The sequence below is a fragment of the Martes martes genome (assembly GCF_963455335.1).
Source record: "Martes martes genome assembly, chromosome: 1".
Lineage (NCBI taxonomy): Eukaryota > Metazoa > Chordata > Mammalia > Carnivora > Mustelidae > Martes > Martes martes.
The window spans coordinates 108,971,599-108,987,286 of NC_137888.1; the positions used below are offsets into that span (position 1 = coordinate 108,971,599).

Here is a 15,688-nt window from a genome sequence, read left to right on the forward strand (position 1 = left end):
CTGTTTTATCCTAGTAAAGGAGTAAGACATAAACTAGGATTTTAAAACCTTTATGAACTGGGCACTCAGAATCTCATCTTTATAAATTCAGATGTCCACTTTTAGTAGATTTCTGAGCTCAAAGTCTCAAAGTATTGTTTGCCCCTTTCTTTTAGCCTTGGACAGAAACCAGTCTGTTAGCATCAGAGACTTAGAGAAAACCTCCTTAGGAACACATTTTTTTTTGCGAGCCTGGTACACTTCACAGACTTGCCGTGCTATTATAGAACATAAAATGATGTAATGAGAGGGAATTTTGGAGATCACCTTCTTAAGCTTACTATTGTGGAGCTGGAGAGACTGAGGTCAGGGAGGGTAAATATTTTCTTGATCATTTAGCCCAGTAGAACCATTGCTATGGAATGTGGCCTGGGGTCACACGACTTTGATGGTGATTTTCCATGGCATGATTTTCCTCTGACTCTTGGAAGAGTGATTCTTTATTCCTCTGTCCATTTCCATACCTTTTAGCCACTCTAGTTATCCAATAATCAATAGACTTACAGACTTTTCGTGAAACTTTTCTACTGCAAACACGTTTTGGAGGCAGAACAACTAGGATTGAATGTGTCCTCTGATACATATTAGGGGCTGTGTGACCTTGGAAGAGTTGCTCCAGCTTCTCTAAATCTTGGGTTTTGAATTTTCGAATTAGAAGGAACAAATCAGTCCGTATGACTTCTCACAGCTAGACTCTTGGCCATGGTCCTGGCTGTTGTCATCCATGTCTATTTTTCTGTTGACTGATGGGAATTGTGGCAAAGAGAGATTAGTTAGTTAGTAATTGCTTTGGTTCTATTCTTCTTTTTTACCTTCTCCCGAGTGTCCTGGTCTTTCCCTGTCATGGTTGATATTCCTTTGCTGGGTGATATTCTCAATCTGAGATGAAAACTCTGTGTGGATGTGTATCTCTATCCTTCACTTTTTTCTCAGAAGCACATGTTTACTTGTCTGGATGGATGGTTCCCTCCCTCCTGCTTCTTCGTTTACCCTGATCTACCATGCGGTGGGCAGGTTCTTGTCACCCACAGTGTTGCCAGCAATAAAGATTGCACCTTTGCCATTAGTTGACATTCATACTAAATCTGTACAAGGCGGGTTGGTATTTTATGTGTGGATCCCTGTCCTGCCTCTTTTCACTTTACACTCCCTGGTCGGTGGGACTCAGGGGAGTCCGGACAGGTTTGTAAGAAACCTCAGCTCACTCCACTTGCAGACTTGTGGGAGGAATCATGGAACATGAGAGGTGGAAGGAATGGCAGCAGGCATCTAATCGTTTGTTTACGGATAGGGAGAGCCATCGAGGCTCAAGGAGGTCAGTGGACTAAAACCATCATCGAGTCAATTAGTGGCTGAGCTAGAAATTACACCCGAGTCCTCGCATTTAAGTCCAGAGCTTTTTCCAGTATTTCCAATTGTGTCTCCGATAGCCTATATAAAGGTTTGGCATTTCCGCAGAGTTGTTCTGTAGTCACCCCTTCCAAGGAATGCCAGCTGTCCATGCAGAGAGTGGGGCGCTTAGCCAGTGCTGGGCCAAAGTTGCCTGTAGAGAGAAGTTGAGTGAATGCATTGACATTTTCAGCCCATGGCAGATCCCGCTTTGACCTTCCGGCTCTCTTCTGACCTGGTGCTTCAGAGGAAGAGTGATTACATTTGCTGTTCAGCTAACAATTTGTGTAATTTCCAGCCTGCCTCATTCTTTAATGTTGTCTTCCCACGCTTCCATCACATGCCACAGTATATCTGCTTCATAATTACACTGGTAGAGACTTACCTACAGTGCTTGGAAAAGGTTTGCCTTAAGTACTTATTTACTTGTGCATCATAAATCTTGATTGATACCTTGGTAATCTCTGTGATCAATCTATGATTCCTTCCTGCAATGGTGAGGACTGAGGAGTCAGGGAAGCAGGTGACAAAAAGAAGAAGAATAATAATTAAAAAAGAGGGCTGTGCTTTCTTACTGATGAGCTGAGGGGAGAATTGTAGATGATCTGGAATTTCCACGGTTTGGCTCATTTGGGGCCTGTTCTACAGTCAGGATCTTCCATGGAATCAGAAGAGTTTGTGAGCAGGGTTAGACCTCAGCTAATCCAGTCACCTCATTTTCAGAGAGAGGGGGAAGGGTGCCTTGCAAGCTCGTGGCAGAGCTCTGCCTGAAAACTGGGTCTAATTCAGAACATCAGGTATCCTCCAGCTGGATACTGAGCTATAGAAGGATGATTAGCTGTAGCCCAGAGAGGAAAGTACATTGTCCCATTTTAATAGATCATTCAGAAAGGACGTTGGGGGAGGGTATGTGCTATGGGGAGTGCTGTGAATTGTGTAAGACTGATGAATCACAGACCTGTACCCCTGAAACAAATAATACATTATATTTTAATTAAAAAAAAAGAAAGAAAACAGTTTTGATATTGTAGGAAGGTGCTGACTTTTAGGTAAAGGGGAAAGAAGGGTAAAGGTGAAACAACTCCAAAGTCATAGAAAAAATATCATTTAAATCGTTACTGCTTGTTTTACTTTTTATTATTTATTTATTTGAGAGAGAGAGCGAGAGACTGCGAGCATGAGGGAGGCAGTGGGGTGGGTAGTGGCAGAGGAAGAGGGAGAAGCACGCTCCCTGCTGAGCAGGGAGCCTGACAGGGTTCGATCCCAGGACCTTGGGATCATGATCTGAGCCAAAGGCAGATGCTTAGCCGACTGAGCCACCCAGACGTTCCCTATTGCTTGTTAAAAGAAAGAAAATGTTGCTGAGGGACATGGATCCTGAACTTGAGTCTGCCATTAGCTACTTCTGGTCGTTAACTCACTTAGCACCTCAGTTTCTCAAATTTCCTACCACTAAAATATGTTAAAACTTGTCTCCTCCCTCAGTATCATTCATTTATCAGCAAACACTGACCAAGAGCTAGGCTTTGGCTTAATTGCCAAAGGAGATTTAGGGACTAAAGCAACATGATTTAGAGATTAATATAAATGCCCTAAGTCAGTTATTTTCAACCCTTCCATCAGAACAGACGTATAAAGATCCGCAGATGAATCTGTTGTACAGTCTTGAAAACTACTACTTAAAGCTTATAGTACTTGGAGTTAGATGGTGCCATGGGATGATTGGTTGGTTGTTTTAAAATTTTGATGACCTATGTAAATGTTTAAAGAAGTGTACAATACTGATTTTAGGAAATAGAAGAACTTGAGCAAATACTAGTTAGTTCTATTTTTGTGGCTGACAATGACTTGTCTTTCATATATCTTTAGAGAGGTTGAGTGGCTTTTTTTCTTTAGTGTTAAATCTCACTTGACCTGTAGTCCTGTTGTCTCATCTGCAGAGGAAGGGTCTTGGTCATCATCTGGCCTTTTGTGGCTGTTTGTGGTCCATTGTGCTTCATCGGTGTATGATCCTGTGGCTCATGATGGTTATCATTTGGTGGAACAGAGTAGAGGAGACATGATGGCAAGTAATATCTGGGAGCTAGGAATGGACACAAGTGCAAAATCTACTGTTTCTAAGTGTGACTTACTTTGGATTGTGATTCCCCCCCACCCCCCACCCCCCAACAGGAAGGTAGTGCCATGATGAAGACCATGGATTTGGGGTTGAAGACTTCAGCTTTGCTGTTTGTTAGTGTGAATATATAAACATATTAAATAACTTGCTCATATATATGCATATTTGAGCAAGTTATATATATATATACACACACATATATATATGTTTGAGCATGTTATACAGACACACACACACACACACACACACACATCTTTGAGCAAGTTATTTAATTCTTATAGTCTTACTTTCTTGCCTTGCTGAATGTGAAGAATGATAGCTCTACCTCATATAATAGTGAAGACTGTTAGAAAATTGCTTGGCCTATGGTGAGTCCTCAGTAAACCCTTGCTATTTATTGTCAATGGCGTTTTTGTAACCATTAAACAGCTAGGAAGAGAAGACAGAGAGCGATCGAGAGAGGATAATAAGCGAAGCTTTTTAGGTGCTTCTTCATTGCTTTGCATGTGACAAAAGTTCCTGAAAGTCCAGTGCCCAGGGAGCCCAGCTCTCAGCCTCCCTTCGTTTCGACAGGGGCCATTTCTCTTGTTTGCCTCTCTTGTGATGGTGTTTGCGTATTTTCACAGCCTCTGTGGAGAGCTTCCCTTTCACTTCTTGCTTTCGCAATGATTGTGAGCTTACAGTGAAACTGACCTAGAACCAGAGGAAGTAAGCGCAGGGTTGAGTTTTGGTCCAGCAAAACCAGCTCTCACCACTGCTTATCTTCGTGTTTATGTTGGTCGTCCTTGGAGAAGCTGAGAAACCCCGACTGACATGTGCTAGTTCATGTGTTCACTAAACTTGTGAGGTTTCCTCAGACCCATTTATCAAAATAAAGGGCTGTAATTTGGGGTTCAGAGAAGGAAAGCAGTATAGAATATTAGAGCTCATTGGGACTTTACAGACATTCATTTTGCAAATGAGTATCCTTTCTTGTTAAAGGTCACCCTGGCAAAGTTGAGCCTAGGGAACTGGGGATGTGGAGACTGTATTTCTGTGCCATTGTGTTTATCACCTTCCTTGGATCCATCCTGAACTGGTTCATGTTTTGTACACAGAGTTTTTACTCTTGTTAGATGATCGTAGAGAGATTAAAGTTCTAGCTTCTTATTTCTCTGTATAAAACCTTTAAAAAACAATGTCAATTTATCTTCTGAACCTTTCCCCCAAATATTCTCCTTGAGTTCCTCATTTTAATACAACTGGTCCACTTCACGGGAAGACCTTGTTTCTTCCTTGAGCTCACAGCATTTCCAGGCATTCTCCTTGTTGTTCCATTTATCTTCAGAACCAGCCCGCTTTCAAAATCCTTGTCAAGGGCCACCCCTCCCTGTGCTAGCTCCCATCACACACACCCCAGTTCTTTTTGTATGCTCTGTATTGCTCTCTTTCTCTTTTCACATATATAAGTATCTCTTCTGTAGGTAGGCCTTAAGTTTCTTGAATATGGGATGAGAATCTGATTCATCTCAGTACAGGATAAAATCTGATTCATCTGGAGCCCTAGTGTCAGGCAAATACAGTTATTCATTCATTAAATTAACAGACATTTTTAGTGAGTGTCTATTACATATCAGGCCCTAGGAGTTGAGAGTGATAGTTACTTCTGCTCTTCAGGATCCAAGAGCTTAGTTTGGGATACAGGCAAGCAGAGAGACAGAGATGTGTGATGAGTACAGCACTCTGGGTGTTGTGGACATGCGGTGAAAGGGTATGTAACTTGATCTGGATGATAGAAAACATGAATGATGTCTTTAAGGACCAGTGAGTAGTGATGCTCAGGATCTAAATGATGCGTAGTAGATGAGACATCATTTTAATTGAGAGGTAGTGAAATCGAAACAGAGGGAGATCAAACCTAGAAGAAATGGATGAATTTCCAGCAGAATATGAAAATGACCTCAAAAGAAGCATAAAATGGCTTCAACTACCATAGAAATTACTGGAAATAGGATTAAGATTGATTATTAAAGAAAGTATCACATCCAAATGACTTTCCAGTAAGTTCTGATAAACTTTTAAAGATCAGATAATTCCAACCTCATCATTATTAAACAAATCCGGACAGTAGAAAAGGATGTAGAACCCTCATATGAAACCTAATGATGAGAAGTAACACAAGTAGAGAAACAACACTATAGAGTGATCTTACTTATGATTCTGTGTACATAAATTCTCTATAAAAGAGCATATTTAATTCATCAATATATCAAAACATTGCAACTGTGACTAAGTAGGATTTTTTCTAGGAATGCAGAGATGGTTCAATATCTGGAACTTAGCAGGATTCTTCACATTGCTAAATTGAGAGAAAAAGAGATGACCGTATCAGTGGAGGCTAAGAAGGGAGATACAGAGATTCTGAAGAGAGAAGAGTAACCAAAGAGATGGGCATTCATCCACTTACTCCTTTGTCCATAACATAGCTTTCTAGAGGCTTCCTAGCCGGACACTGTGCTCGTTTCGTGAGACTGTTCAGAAGCTTCCAGCTTCCTGGGTCAGTCCATGTGGATTGTTGTAAGTATGGTCCAAGTACGAGAGGAACCTGGAATTAAGCTACTCTTTTTTTGTGGGAGGGATGTGAGGGAAATATTCACAGCATCAGAGACATTTGAGCTGGGTCAAGATAAAAAAATGCGGGCTTGGTAGAGAGTGAAGGGACTGAAATGGCAATGTAGATGGTGAACACAGCATGAGCAAGAGTCCAGGGTCAGGAAGATTCATTACAAATCCTGTGAATGGTGTCACTGGACTACTGTGGACATACAGAAGAATGGTATGAGGGGGCTGCATTTGAGGTCATCTGTAAACAGGTGGATGACCAGACCCTGGTACTGTCAGGAGGTGGAGCTGGAGGTGTGTTCGTGGGGAAGGCAGCATCAGGGTAATATGAGGTATTGGGGATAACTGTAAAGATGATGGAGTCAATTAGTTGCATATTGATGCTTAAATTTTCATTTTTTATACTTTCCCGGAAGTTGCCTGTTCTTTTATATCTGTGGCTTATCTGAAAAAGCCAGGATTCTACAGTCAATTGGCAATGTGGGATTGATCTGGAAATATGCCTTTTTGCTTTAGAAATCACTGAATCCTATATTAACCCATTTTTTTAAGTTTCTATTTTGGAATTACTTTGGGTTTATAGAAAAGTTGCAAGGGTGATATTAACCCGTTTTTAAAATGTACAAATAACATTTATGCTACACATGTGCAGAGTGCATTAAAGTTTTCATATCTTTATTCTGTGCTCCTTGGTTCTGACCTATGCTCACTTTAGTCATGTTGAAAGCAGAACAGACACTTTCATCCCCTTTCAGTAGAAGACTGAGACTCAATTAAAGAAAAATACTTTTACAAGACTAAGTTTAGCGTTTCTCAATCCTAAGTGATGGGATTTTTTTTTCTTTTTTTCTAATCTCAGATGATTGTGAATGCGCAACCAGGGTGAAGAGCCATGAGTAGACCAGATTCGTGGCTGTTTTTCTCTATTGGTTTTGTGCTGGGCCTTCATGGTGGTTTTAGAAATATGTTAGATCTGGTTCCTGCCCTTTCAAGGAACTCACAGTGTAGCAAGTGTCTGTGCGTAGCCTGTGTAGATGGGACAAGGGAGGAAGAGGAAGAGCAGGGCCGTGCAACCAGGCGAAAGCCTGTCACCCTGGGTTCGCTGCCAGAAGCTTTCAGATTCCTAGTTGAGAGGCTTCCTCTTCGATCCCTGTCATCCTCTTTTACTGCGAATACTGCACTTCCAACAATTTTCTTTCTAAAACCCTTCACAGGTGTTATCTCATCGATTGTCTCAAACCTCACAAGTTAAGGAGAACAGGGCTTTATCTTAATTTCGAGGGAGTTGAGGTCCCCCAGGCCCTGATGCGGGGAGGGGACTGTTCAAGGTCACGCCACTCCCTCTGAGGCCACCTTCGCCTCCATGGTGCCCCGTCCCTCTCTGTCACGCCGCATCTCTGTGACCCTGCTGCGTGTTAAGGCCTTTGTTTTTCCCTGCATTTCCAGCGTTCTTTGTCTTTACAGACATCTGGAGGTAATCATGTAGCCCTCTCAATTAATTCAGTTCAATTAATAAATTACGGGGTGGATTTGGGGCTGGGAGCCGGCGCAGGGTGCCTTCCGGGCCTCCCTGTGCTAGAGAGCTGTTGCAATCAGGCTTGGAGAGCTCTCCTCGTCAGCAAGCAGTCTGGGAGGCTCAGCCCCAGCCTGCAGGCTGCCTGGAGGGGTGACTGGCTCACCCTGACAGGCAAGACATCATTTCTCTTTCCTCACACGCTGTATTGTAATCTGATCAGAATAGCACTTTGGCTGGGCTGCTTTGCCTGCTCCTGGTTATGTTTTTCACAGATGTTCCCTCTGAGACTCACTCAGCAAGGCTCCTGATGCTTGTCCCGTGCGGCCGACCTGTTCATTATGGGTTAGGATATTCCTAGCCCTTGGCTATTAAGTGCCAGTAGGGGCCCAGGCTCTGTGGCCCCCAGGGTTCCCCTCCTCCCAGATTGCAAATGCCCCTTGGTGGGGAGCGTAACTGTTCCCACGAGAAGAATCATTTTTAAGTATCCTGACATGCACTGGTTATGCCTTTGTTTCGAGAATAAACTGTTGGTGCTTCCTTGATGTTGACCCAGTAAATTCAGGTTTCCCTGTCCGTGCTTTGGTTCCATCCCATGTTTTAGCTGCTTACTAGCTGCTTTTCCCTCGTCCCCCTCCAGTCACACCAAACACGAGTGCTGTGTACTTTCTGGCCTATGCTGACATGGTTCAGGCCAGCCCCTGCTCAGCACTCAGGGTCTGGTCTGAGGGGCAGCTCATTAATGAGGTCTTTGTTCTGCTCCCTTGCCAGAAGTAATCTTACCGTGTTCTGCACCCCAGAAACTTTTTACTTATTTTTGTCTCACTTAGGCAACATCACCTCATTTAGGGAACTTAATCACGATTTAATTGATGTGGTTTTCATTTCAATAGGTTATTAATAAAACTAATGCTTTCTTCCAACCTGGCTGGTATCAGACTCTCCTACCGTAGAAACTTCTTCAGGTTAAGGAACATTTCTTACCATATCTATTTCCTGACGAGAGTTAGACATTAACTAGGTAACTGTCAGAAGGGGTGTTCAAGATTGGCTGAGGGGAATGTGCCATTTTCTTCTCCTCCAGTGAAAGTCAGTGTTTCATCCTCCTCCTCCTCCCCTCATTCACCATTTCTCTCTCTCTTTCCTGCTCCTCAGAGAGCTCTGTCAAGATTTCATCAAGTACGAATTCAGAGGATATAATGTTGAAGTGTGGTAGGTTGCCTGCATTTTCAGGCTTCCATAAACCAACTCTGTTTATTTCTCTTTAGTTCCAGATTCCAACAATGTCTCACCCATCTTGGCTGCCACCCAAAAGCACTGGTGAGCCCCTCGGCCACGTGCCTGCGCGGATGGAGACCACCCATTCCTTTGGGACCCCCAGCATTTCAGTGTCCACACAACAACCACCCAAGAAGTTTGCACCAGTAGTTGCTCCAAAGCCGAAATACAACCCATACAAACACCCTGGAGGTGAAGGTAAGTGGGGGGCTTCAGAGTCGGGTGCCCAGAGTGTGGGAGAGTTCAGTGTGAGAAAAGTCATCTATCTGCACTATGTTGTGTCAGCAAAGGTAGCTCGGGAATTCAGTGTGCTTATCATAGTTAATAGACTGTCAAAGGTTGAAAAATATCTAGAAGCTATCAAGGCCAACCTTTCTTGTAGGGATAAAGAGAGTGAGACCATATAGGGGTTATATGGCTGTGGTTACACAGTGAGTTAGGGCCAGAGCCCAAACTAGAACCCTGATCTTCTCATTCATAGCTCAGTGCCCTTCTACTGTGTTTACCTTCCACTCCATCCCATTGTCCTAGAGAGAGGTGTCTGTCACCCAGTTGCACCTCCCCCTGGCTCTTGGACACGTGTCTCCACATGCTGCCAAGAAGTGGTCTGATGGGAAACCCTTAAGAAGTGAACCTCAAAGGCACCTGGAATTGTTAAGACTAAAATTGTTAAGACTCCCCTAGGCTGCTGTACGATAAAGTTGTCTGGAGAGCTCAGTGAGATCTGCATTTGCTGAATGTGAGGGTAGCCTAGTTCTAGGGGTGGTAACAGCAGTATGTTCTGTTTTCATCAAGCAGGAGTTGGACGACCCGTGGGAGCTCAGCATGTCGGGGGGGTGCACCTTCTGGCACCGAACGTCATAGGCAGCACAAAGAGTGCAATACTGTTGTGTTGAAGAGCTTCTGTATTTTTACTGATCAATGTCAGCAGCTCAGTCCAATCCATGAAACAATGACTTGTAACTGACAACAGAGGAATGGTAAACTTCTGGGAGCGGAGAGCTGAGAGACAGTGAAAGGAGATTCAGCACCCCCTTTCTGTGTTTTCTCTCTTACCCCATCCCCACTTTAAAAAAATGACCTTAGAGTCCCCTCGCTTTGATGTTTCTTATTGCTTCTTGGGTGACATGGGTGTGATTCTTCTGGCAAGTTTTTGTGATACTGTTTTACACTCTGTGGTATAGTTTGGTCTTTCTCTTTTCCTCCCAGTCCTCTCCCTTCCCCCAGCAAATACATCACTCGTCCGTTGGTGTTGTCATTAGAATCGAGTGACTTCGGGAGTCAGAAGCCTCTTCCAGATATCCAGCTTGTGTGAGGGGGGCTGGACGCTTAGGGAGGTGGTAGGGAAGTCAGGCATCAATGCGCACTCTTGAGCTAGGGCCGTGGATCTTTGGGTATCCTTTTTCCAGAGAGGGCAGCAACGAGACCATCAGAGAGCCACTCTGGAAAAACAGGAAGTGACACTCTGGGTGCTCAACGAATCTCCATGGCAGTGTCTTGAGTTTTATCGGTCTTGAAGGAGACTGCATCTCCACAGTCAATCTAAGATTTAGTGGAACTGATTTTCTTTTTTCTTTAGTGGTGGTGCTTTAGTGGTTGCCAGACTGGGGCTAGGATTTGGAAGAGAATCCCTCCTCACTAGGACAGGAAGGGCCATATATTGGCTTCCTTATTTGTTTTCTCAACATTTTCCCTTATTTGCTTCCTTTTTATTTTGTCCCCTAATTTTTTTTGGGAAATCTGAAATGGACTTCCCTCTCATATGAAAAGAATGAGGAGTAGGAAGTAAGCGTGTGAGGAAGGCTTCATTGTGTGACAGCCTCTACCCACCTCAGGGGTGGGGGGGCAGGTCCTATATGAAGTAGGCTAATACGTGGCGTATTTGAGGGAGGAGGAGCAAGCACCCATCTCCCTTCAGACACCTGCATTCTGAATGCTGTGAGTTGAGTGGTGTGGCCCCTCGGGTGACTCTTGCTCTTTGAGATGCTCTGCTCACTTCACTGTGCTCTGTGAGTTCCCTTACTGCCTCTCTACTTTTCTGCGGACGCTGGCAACCTCTTCAGACCTCCGCCCCTCACAACCATTTGCTCTTTCACAACATCCCACCCCCACCCTTTTTGTTACCTGTCAACATCCTACCGGTGTTGTCCTCTCCAAAATGGCCAGACATGGCCTAGATCAGAGTTTATCATTCCCTTCTCTGGGTTTCCATATACATCATATTCCATGAGTCTCACAGTTCTGTGTTTTGGTCATTCCTCTTGCTCTGTCGCTGTTCAACATGTGGTCTCTGCAAAACGCTCTGCCTTCTCATACAACCCTATGAGGTAAGTTTGTTTTTTCACATGGGAAATGGGAAATGGGAGTTAAGGGAGGAGAGGTGACCTTCTCTATGGTTTTGTGGCTCCTACATTTCTGAAGCAAGTCTGTTGTCCTCGCCCAGGTGCTCTCCTGCTTGCCCTTCTCTTCCTGGCAGTTCTGGCTCCCAGGCCCCGAGTGATGGTGATACTTCCTTGTAAGAATGTAAGCTTTGTTTCACCATTTAAGCAACAAGACATGGTTTCTCACTCGTCCTTATGTTCCTCTTGGCTCCTATTATGCTACTGTGTTTTTAGTAGGAATGATTGTGTATGGTCAAATGTATGTCTGTATGTTCTTCTGTATGTATATATTTGGATGGATGGCGGATGGCTGGATGGGTGAGTGCTCTGCTCAGTAATTCTTCTCTTGCAATAAACAGTTTGGAATATGGCATCCTCATTTGAAGCAACTCAGTCTCATTTAATTTCTGAAGTCTTGATTCTTTCTTGCAATTCTGCCAATCTCTCTCTCTCTCTTTTAATATAACCTTTTTTGAATACGTGAAAGAAGAATTTTCCCTTGCATATATACATTTTAAAGATAAATATGGGGAAAGGTTCGTGGATATTCAGACTTTGTTTTTAAATGAAGCTGCATCTCTTCATCTGCTCTGTATTATGACATGATACTGGTTGGAAGTGTGAGATTTGCTTTACTCGCTATTTAATTTAAATGTTAGTGCATTCTCTGTTACTCTAAACACTTTTATGATTTATGTTGTTTTTTGTTTGTATTTTTATACATTTTTAAAGTTCATATCCATTTTCCTTTTCCTCCCCCGCCTCCCCCCACCCCCGAGGTCCATTTAGAATGCTCTGAACCCTTAGTGAAATCCCCAGACAGTAGGTAACACAGTTTTTACGCACAGGGTGAACTGAAGATGCCGGGATCTTGTGCCCTAGCTCACCTGTTCCTTGCCTTTAGTACGTACTCTCCCTTAGTTTCTTGCCCCTAGAGTCTTTTCATTCACAGCTTAGTTCAGAGCCTGATGTCTAAGAAGCTTAACTGCAAAGACAGCAAGTTAGAATTAATAGAAAGCATACAGTCTCTCCTTTTCTGGTGTAAATGTGAGAAGTGCAGGGCAGAGGGTAGAAGTTATTTGCTCAGAGGTGCACGGCCTGCTCAGGGCTGAACTCGGGTCCCCTGTGTCTGAGTCCAGAGTTACACAGGACCTGGGACTATATTCTACCGAGGCCTCTTTCTCACCATGCCATAACCTCTTCATCCACCTCGTAGAATTCTTATCACAATGTGCCTTCCAACGCACTTCCTTGTAAATGAGCCTGTGTCCTTGAAGACAGGTAGGCTTGGAGTTTGTGGAGGCAGGGGCTGCCTGACTCAGTCCTTTGCTCCCAGGGACACCGACAGGATACCTACCACATAGTAGGTTCTCTGCAATGTTGGGGATAATGGTTAAGCCATAGTGATAAAAACCTGCCTCTTCAGGCACAGATCCCGGCTTCACAGCTACCTGTTAGGTGTTAGGCTTTGTGTTTGAATTACTTTTATCCTTCTACCCCCCATTCCTTGAGCTTTTTAAGTCCAGGAGCGATGGAAGTTTTCGATGCCATTTCTTACCTTCGTGTTACGTCTGCAGTGTCTGGGGTTTGCTTTCCCATTGTTGTATTCTGACTAAGTGTGGCTAAGTACCCACATGTTCTGCACATCAGCTTATATTTATGGGATCCCATATGTCATGAGTTTTCTCTCTTTTTTAAAACAATATATGTATTTTTTTATTTAAGGAATCTTTACACCCAACATGGGGCTCGAACTCAAAACCCTGAGATCAAGAGTCACAGGCTCTGCTGACTGAGTCAGCTGGGAGCCCAACTGTCATAAATTCCTTTTAAAAGGTATTCTGCTAATAACCGTTCTCTAAAGGGCTTTGTTGTTTTTCTTGTCTAGTTAGTTGCTCTTTAGGCCTTCAGATCCCCATTTCTTGCTACTATTGTTCTCAGACTTTCTGAGGATCTTCTTTAATGACTTGTATCTAGCTTCTCAGTCCTCTTGGAGTAACCCTGCATTCCTTTTCTTTCTTTCTTTTTTTTTTTTTTCTTTAAACTATCTATTTATTTGACAGAGAGAGTTCACAAGTAGGCAGAGAGGCAGGCAGAGGGAGAGGGAGAAACAGGCTCCCCGCTGAGCAGAGAGCCAGACGTGGGGCTCGATCCCAGGACCCTGAGATCATGACCTGAGCTGAAGGTAGAAGCTTTAACCCACTGAGCCACCCAGGCGCTCCTGCATTTCTAAATGCCTTCTTGTGTTTACTACATTAAGCTTATGAGCCCATATATATTTTTTATTATTTTGCCTGCTTACAAAGTTTATACTGTTAAATGCCTGTGGTTTTTTTCTCTTTCTTTTTCTTTTTCTTTTTCTTTTTTTTGTGTGTGTGTGTGTGTGTGTGTGTGTGAGAGATGTTTGCTATGTGTGTATGATTTTTGTCTCATCATCCTCTATTTTTGGCTGGTGAGGACAACAAGATAATTTTTTCCTGGTCTTTAAGTACTAGTCAGTAATGTTCTGTATTCTATAATATGGGTCTTCCATCTTCTCCAAATTTGCAAAAACAAAACCAAACCAAAAACACAAAGCCTTAGATTTTGATGGCAGAACCAGGGTGTAGATCTTTTTCTGTTCTTGGTAGATACAAAAGTAAGTGAACTTTCCTACTTTACTAATATATTATTCTCTTGAGATGGTTCTGAAATGTTCCTGTTGTGACAGCTCTGGGAATTGGAAATATACATACATATACACATGCACACGCACGCACGCGCGCGCACACACACACACACACACACACATGCAATCTTTTTTTCTCTTTTTGTACTCTGGCTGAATGAAATATGATAATTATAATAGATTATCATGCAGAATCATTTGTAAATTTGTAAATTTGGGGTTGCCTTGTGAACTGAAATTTACTTTCTCCATTTTCTGAAGTTCCTTTGAAAAAAGATTTTTTTATATGAAATTTTTGAAAAATTGACTGCCTAGGGTATGAAGTCAAGGGAACTCTTTCAGTAGAATTCCTTTGCGTTTGTATAGCCCTTTTATAGTTTCTCCTATACTTCCATATTTGCCGTCATTTCATTCTCCATAGATGATTCTAACTCTGTGAGTTAGGTAGAACAGATGTTATTGCCATTTTGCTGAGTGGTAAACTACCAGAAGTGAAATAACTTATTCAGTAACACTGTAGCTAGTAAATAGAGCCAGCCTCTACTTTCCATGTCTAGGGCTCTTACTGATGTTAAAGGGTTCTATTTATTGGAAATTGGGATAGACAGCTTCCTCTCCTCTAACTCCGCTACTTTATTATTACATGATTTTTCTGGGATTGATTTCAAAATGGTTGCTCTTCTCACAAACTATTTCTACATACATTACCTTATATACTTCTAGATAATGTACGTGAGACCTCTGCTTTCAAGCTTTGCCTACACTGGTTCACCTAGACTTGAAAAATCCAATCAGAGTAGGTGATATGAATTCAATGAGAATCCTAAACCTGGAACTTTGTGACTAGATCTCCATGCTTTCTGCTCCCCCAAGGTTATTCATCCATTTTGAGGAGGGGAGGAATAGGTATAGGCAGTTTGCTAATCTGGAGTAGACGTAGTAGCTGAAACAAAATGCCGTCACCAACAATGGAATCCCCCATGGTGGAGATGACAGCCACTCTTCCTTCATTTCTGCTTTCGTGACAGAACTGTTCTTCATGCATTAATCACAAAGTCTTTGTGAGTAGCAGAACTAGAAAAGAGTTTGAAGGTCATGTGTTCTAGTTCTTCCATTTGTCAGATGTGACAACTCAGAATAAGAGGGAAGGGAATGACTTCCCAAGTTAATCCAAGGGTTTGGGGCTGAACTGGGATCCAAGCTCGGGTTTCCCAAACGTGCGCATTCCACTGCATCTCCATTGTTACAGACTGGCTCCTAGGAATCAATGAGTCCCTGATTATTGATACTTGGTAGAGCAGTAGCTGTTAGTGATATGACACTGGTTTGGCTGGACATACTTACTTTCTCAACAGAAGGGAAACAGATGACCACCCGTGACAATACAGTTAAATAACATAGCATGGACTTTCTCCACCATTTTTGTGTTTAAAAAGGCCAATTTGGTGCTGCTTCTTTTCTTATGGTTAGTAAACTTTCTTTTTTCTTTTTTTTTGTGAAACTTAGAAGAGAGTAGGTGGCAGAAAATGTGGGAGGACTGATTGTGAACTCTGAACAATCATATCTAAATATTTAGACTCACAGTTTGCTAGCTTGTCTCTGGAGTCCTGTAGTTTCTGTCCCCCACCGTGAAAGGTGAATCCGGCCTGCGACTTCACAGGTACAAATGGTGGACATCTTCTTTCCGTAATCCTGACAGT

General features: G+C 42.9%; 1 protein-coding gene across 2 annotated transcripts in view; it reads left to right on the top strand.

The window, feature by feature from the left end:
* The window catches only part of LPP (LIM domain containing preferred translocation partner in lipoma), a 659,735-nt gene that overhangs the window by 206,753 nt on the left and 437,294 nt on the right, over positions 1-15,688 (top strand). For both annotated transcript variants that reach the window (XM_080814680.1, XM_080814681.1), the window contains exon 4: positions 8,930-9,137. In XM_080814680.1, coding sequence (XP_080670806.1) covers positions 8,945-9,137 — 193 coding nt within the window. In that variant the 5' untranslated portion in view covers positions 8,930-8,944. The remainder of the gene's footprint in view (positions 1-8,929; positions 9,138-15,688) is intronic.